Source organism: Varroa jacobsoni, unplaced genomic scaffold, assembly GCF_002532875.2.
Source record: "Varroa jacobsoni isolate VJ856 unplaced genomic scaffold, vjacob_1.0 scaffold_1244, whole genome shotgun sequence".
Classification (NCBI taxonomy): Eukaryota; Metazoa; Arthropoda; class Arachnida; order Mesostigmata; family Varroidae; genus Varroa; species Varroa jacobsoni.
In genome coordinates, this window is record NW_019214146.1 from 347508 (window position 1) to 354247 (window position 6740).

At 38.2% G+C, this 6740-nt stretch overlaps 1 protein-coding gene across 1 annotated transcript; it reads right to left on the bottom strand.

The window, feature by feature from the left end:
* Positions 1-2973: 2973 nt before the first annotated feature.
* LOC111267964 (WD repeat domain phosphoinositide-interacting protein 4) lies at positions 2974-6733 on the bottom strand. The gene is made up of 7 exons (XM_022846598.2): positions 6605-6733; positions 5353-5459; positions 5071-5202; positions 4696-4866; positions 4398-4548; positions 4042-4222; positions 2974-3860 (listed from the first exon to the last, which is right to left on the bottom strand). Exons 1-7 carry the CDS (start codon positions 6651-6653, stop codon positions 3599-3601), a joined length of 1053 nt encoding a protein of 350 aa, XP_022702333.1. The 5' UTR covers positions 6654-6733; the 3' UTR covers positions 2974-3598.
* Positions 6734-6740: the final 7 nt, after the last annotated feature.

Consider the following 6740-nt stretch of genomic DNA (forward strand, 5'->3'; position numbering starts at 1 on the left):
CCAGGAACTGCGCATAAGCTAATTCCCTGTTAGTCGCAAATCAATCGATTGCTAGTCTACTACTCTTTTTTTCTGAATTCAAATGGAGCCGGGTAATTCGCCACCCAGGAGCTGAGATCTGTCAATATGAGTGTGAAAGCTTTACTTAAAAGTTGATCAAGGTTTGCGATGATTCTTGGACGTTGGCGATTCACTTTGAGGGTGCATCTCGTCGCTGTCTCGGCTAACTTTAACGCGTCTTTAGGCGATCACGTTAACTCGATCCCCCTTGACAACTACGTAGACGTTTTCTGTTATTGCACTTTCATATTACTATGAAAGGCGCATGTATCTCTTCTTGGACGGCCAATGTTGTAAGTACATGTAAAAGACGGTAAGCTGCTTAAAATCTGTTCAACAAACAGCATGTAAACTAGCTTTGGAGAGCTTTCAGATTCCTCACGACTCAACGTTTTACCGCCGATGTCGATAATTTGACGGCTCGTTTCCATCGACGGCCGTAGGATCGTGTCGTACGGTTCAGAACAGGGGTTTATCTTCGGCCCCCGTTGAGGTTGACGTAGGCATTATGCTTTATGACACTTCCCCTAACAGTTTATATAATAGCACTCGTTTGTGAATTTTTCATTATCACTGCTATTTATTTTCATTTTGGTGAGGTGCCCTTTATACAAACAATATGCAGATTTCAAAATACAATAGAAATATCAGATTTGTCTTGCTTACACATCGTATGTTTATGATACTTATGGAACACATGTTCTGTTTTAACAGTCTTTTCAACCGCGTTGGGTATATAAGAGGAAAACAAAGGGAGCATTATACACGTATATCTTAACATCGAAAGGGTACTCGAAGGAAATTGAAAGCATCTTAGAGAGCTAAACATGGTTTTTAATACATAACTGAAAATCACGGGTTTACACAAGTGTCAAACAATGATATCTGTTTAGTCGACGCATGAAAAAATCAAAATTTCTATAATAAAACAAAATGTCCGCACCTGCTTTGGCTTCTTGTTCATCTTAACAGTTAACAAGGTCCAAAACGTTGGGTTGTTATATTCGTTGTACTACATTAAATCATTAAAGTACCATCGCATAGAAAAAAAACAACCTCCCATCCTCATTATTCAGATTGACGCTATACAATGTGTCTTTAAAGCACTTTACTAATAAAAGTATGAATAGATATACACATCGAAAAATGGCCCTTAGCTACATATACACCAACATCAAAATAATGACCCGTATTTGCCACAACACTTAGTATAACGTACCGCACATATCAAATATAAGGGGGCAAAAAATTGAAAAAGATGCTCCTGAATGCAAAGCAAGGTATCCTACTTGTCAATTTGAATAAAATGTGTAAATACGATATATAATATATACAGAATGGCAGAAAAACTGTGATGTAATTTCAATGTCGCTTGTTTATAAGCTTTATCTAAGTAAAACTCAGCTGTTTGGCTCAAGTGTTTCGTGCGGCATGGGTATTCATTACAGGTGCTCTTATTCAGCGTAATTGCCAATCGTTTTGATTACGGCTTCAGCTTGATCCCTAAAGCGGCCAAAACTCATGTCGAAACATCACTTCCCAACTTTTTGACTACTACAGAAAGTGGGCTATTGTGTTCACATGTTAAAAATTGTGAGGGTCGCGCTCCGAACATAATAATCTAGTGGGTTTAAATCTGGGCTGTTAGACAGCCAGAACCCCTTTCTGTCCAGTTAATTAATTTGCTCTGAAAGAGGTGTGCCATTTCAGTGAAAAATACATGACTTATCATTCGACACTATGATGACACACAGTTTTTTGGATTACCTACATAAACTCCTTCTTTAAATAACGCGCCTTTCTAAAACAAGGACGTGATGTCCCCACCGGGCTGGGTAATACTTAGAACATACATATGGGCTGGAAATTTAGTTTTATTTAAGTTGAGGGCATCGCATGTCTAGTATGCAGGCCAGCGAGAGTGTCTACAATTAGAACAATGATATTATTGAAATTAGATGAGATATCTTGTTTTTGCCATATTATCATATTTTTTAATTACGTTACTCGTACAACGTTTAGTATGCCTTAGTTATTTTACTTTTCCATGTCACTACAAGTAGCTCTCCGTTAATTAACCGATTAACCGTTAATTAAGGAATTAACCGTTCGCTTCTTTGTCCATCTCGTTATAAGATACTCCATTCATATAAAGCGTTTTAGATGATTTTCGAGAAACGATTCAATCACTTCATTTCACAAGCTCATTCATTCTACCATCTACATAGGACCAGTTAGAAGTCGCGGTGCAGCTCGTTTTTCTAAGTAGGCTAAGTTTTTATACATTTCCCTGTTATATATTCCTCTTACCCTACTTCCTAGCCAGTAAACGTCTTACGACTGGATCACCCTAGCCAGTGGGTTGCACTTCTATCGTGCGAGCAGTCTACCTTGTAACGAACGTTTGTTCTAGTCGTTAATTACCCACTCTTTGTCATTAACCAACTATACTAGGTCGATTTTAAGTACAAGCCTATAGAGCGTCCACAGGGACGTTACTAGACTTCCTTTTCTTTCTCAACGCCCCCTCGTAACCATCGGACCAGCTAGTACATGTCAGCCCGATCTAAAACTCACTTGAAAGTTTGCAGAGGCGCCCTGCGGAGAAAACCCTGTGTCTGCAACATTTGATTTAAAAAAAAAATTAAGATTTAAAGGTTCAAAAACTAGTTTTTCTCACTTGACGATTAGTTAGTTCTATTCTTGGACGAACTTTAACTTTCCCTTTTAACATATGAGCGTTGAGATACACGTATAGTATAGCAACTCCCATTTCTGAAATATTCTGAAACATGGACCAATTAGCGGAGTACAAGCGAAACATTCAACGGGTTTGTTTACAATTCGGTCTGCGAATACCAGACATGTATGGTAAAACGAATACTTATAATACACAAAAGATAACACTAAAAGTAAGTGCATCTCATAACATTCTGTTGCATCTGTTTTTAATCACTTCTTAATCCGTTTATCTCATACATAATTATGTACATATAAGATACGCATGAGACAACTGAATGCAAATAGACAATATATAACGGTTCACCGTTCTTAAATTTGGAAAAGATAAACAGTTCGATATCGAGAATTCACTAGCCATTTTCGACTGGAGCGATTTTTTAGCTGTTTCAAGCTTTGTTTTTTCTTTTCTCGCCAACGTTATAAATCGTATAGCAACACAAATGATTACAAAAACAATAGAACTGTTATTTTCGAGATAATGCCGTTCCCACGACCTGCTTATTATTCAACAGCAATCCATTATAATTATTGGTCTGCAAGTGGCAAGTGAACACGCAATATATAATAATTGTTTTCCGCCTTCTACCATTCGTCATACATTGCTCCCGACCCTCCATATTCAATAACAAATCTTGATACATAAATTGAATCTATTTCTAATTGAATTCATTAAAAGAAACAGCTCCGCATTCCAGCCCACGTATATGCCAATGTGCGTCGTACGGTATACTTCTATAAAATCACAATAACATTCATTCGAATTGGGGGTAACTTGTCACCTTTGTGCCAAAGTTAGTTAACATAGTTCCTGTTTATCATGTGGACAAACATCAAAAAAGCAGTCAAATGCCTCGAGAGAGGCTCGCGTAGTTTCGGAGAAGATGTATTTATGGAACGTTCCATCTACACAGACAGCATACACTATCTGGCCACGTTCTGTCTGCGGTCCGAATGCACACATACAGGCACACTCCGCCTTGACCTTGAATGATGCCAACGCTCGTACATCAGTTGCAAACGATGCGAACGATGCAAAATCGAACGGCTTGATCGATCGTCTGCAATTGCAAACAATACCCTGTGATAACTATGGAATAATTACGGTGACCTGTAAGTGCGCCTAAACATAAGAGACGTTTATCAAACTACGGAATTGATGTTCCTCGCTGTTTAGCTTATCATTGAGTGTTTGAAAAAACATTTAGCTGATCTATGATAACACATGACCTTGATAATGACCTGTTGAGCGAGGTATTGAGGATGGCAAAGATGTGCACTGTCCCTTTATCCGACGAGCAACAAAGATACCTATCGTCGGGCGAGAAGTTGATGCAATACATCGTCGCTGGATCGTTTCCCCGACGAAACTCATACAGCTGTGCAGACGACCTTGCCGTATCAAACACGCGTATCAGGGTTCCTGCAATATCGAAAGCAGGTATCACAAAAATAGTAGTTCAGAATAAGCTACCAATCAGTTAAATTTCAGATTATAAAGTCAAAATCCTTGCCAAACGGATCATCGAACAATACTTTTGAAGACTGGTATAGTTGCCACTTTGATGTCATGCCGCAAGTGTGTGTCATAACTGGACCTTTCTGGCTAGCGGTGGCAAGCATCGTGCCACTTTGGTTAAGCGCAATGCATTCGAGTTCATTTTGATGAGCATTTATGGTAATCGAGTGCGGAGGCGACGAGGATAAGTCCTCAATCATGGCGGAACCAATCTTCTGACCAGGATACGCCTACAAAAAGAAACGCATATTGGTATTAAACTTGCAGATTTGAACTTTTGTACTTGATAAGCTGAAATTAATTTTTCTAAGAAAAAAAAACTTGTTAACCGAGCGTGTCATTACATACGGCAAGAAAATATGACTACCATAACGTACGAGTATGATTCGCTGAGAAGTCGCAAGGGGACTGAGTTCGCAAAGGCCTTTGGGATTTGGACGAGTGTCACGCACATGAAGCACCTTCGGGATTCCTGGAAACGAAAATACACTGATCTGACGACTGCGAACTACAACCATCTTATCACGGCGCAGACGAACAGATAACACCTACAAACAAAATTCGTTACTAAACAGGAACATGTAAGATATACAGTACATCAACGTGTTGTATGATTTACGTGTAAGAGATCGATAACGTTCCACATATATGAACACCCCTAATAAGCATTTCTAGCCAAAGTTGTCGAGCATGAATTGTCGAAACGAAAAAAAAGAAGAAAAAACTATTATAGAAGGTATTCATAAACGCACCTTTCCAATGAAAGCTGAATCCATACACACACTATGTTTGTTTAAGTCGTATCCAAGTACCACATTATCAGCACAGTTTCCACTGCCGTCAGGTATTAATGCGAGGAAATTTGAACGATGTAACATCTCGACCTGAAACAAGCAACAACAGTTGATCGCTTAGGCTTTTTCTATGAGGTCACCATTGTTCAAAAGAATAAAATACACATAGGAAACGAGTTGGCCATATCAGCAATTAGGAAAAAAATGTTATATTAGACATATTTATTCAAAATAACTTGCCTTTCCAATGGGGGGCAGATCTGGATGGTCTGTAATGTGCTCGACCTCTGATAACGGCTCTATGTTGAAAATCTGTATGCCATTGTCAGAAGCGCACGCGAATAGGCCTGTATGAAAAAAAAAAAAAAGATTAAGCCTTGTGCTTACAACCTAAGACGCACTATGAACTTCATGACAGACCCAGTCAGCTTCCCTATTAGAATTCGTTTGACGCATTATGGAAGTGACATGGTAGTTTGAAAAATACATTAGTAAATGAACTTCATATATGTTTGCTTACTGAATTTGCAGGACTCAATAGCAGAAAAAGTGTTTTTGCAATAGTAATAATCTATACTAATAAAACGGTACATATTATCATATCTTGAAACTATTTAGAAACGTGTGTCATGATAAAGTAATACACCAACTTATAAAACTTCCGATTGAGCCTTTTTCCTACTGCTAAGGTTACGGGCTGGTCGTTAAAACCTTTAATTCGTCTCATTGAAAAAACGCTGCTCAGTTTACTAGATGATTGAACTAATAAGAAACTAGCGAGTAACTGGAAATTCCACTTCTGGACCTATCGATATTAAATAATTGAAATTAGAGCCGTAAACGAAATTTACAAATATTTGAGTGTTACAAGGGAAGGTCCTTGCAGGACCTCCTGTATTCATCTAACCAGAAATCAATCGATTTTTCTTTATTGAGGCCTTCATGCACAATAAGTGCAGTCCTTGAGTCATGCCGCTCTGCATGTAAATGATCCCACCGTTAAGACTGCGTAGCATATATATATATATATATATAACTGGTAAAAGACAAATTGGTATGTTCCCAAAAAATATCATGACTATGAACGCCATTAAGTATCGCATCGAGCTCATCAACTGGCTAGTTATTGAAGTTAGACTAGACACAGTAAAAGTATGATTACCTCAATTGTATCGTTTTGTGTCGACTCAACTGAAATACCGTTAAACATTTTTCCTAAAAATTCCGTTAAATATATATTGTACAAAATGGGGTGTTCCTGTTGGGTACGCCAGCAACTTTACAGCGCACAAGGTATGGCGCGGTCTTGTCCCTGCTTTTCTTGTGAAAATAAACTTCCTTCTTTATTAATTGGAACGTAACCGAGGCTGTTCTTTTTCAGTTGCTAAGTACGAATCCCGCATTCAAAATACGTACCTTTATCAAAAAAAACCAGGTTTAAGAAATAAGGCTGCGTTGCCTTTGAAAATAAAGACACGGTATGAACACTTACTCTGGTCCTGGTTAAAACGCAATGAATATACTTTTTTGTTAGAATTCATTCTTGCTTTCAAGCATATATAAACAGTTCGTCTGGCACATACGAATACCAACTACTACTTTGTTTAAGTAGGAATATAGTGTTTAAT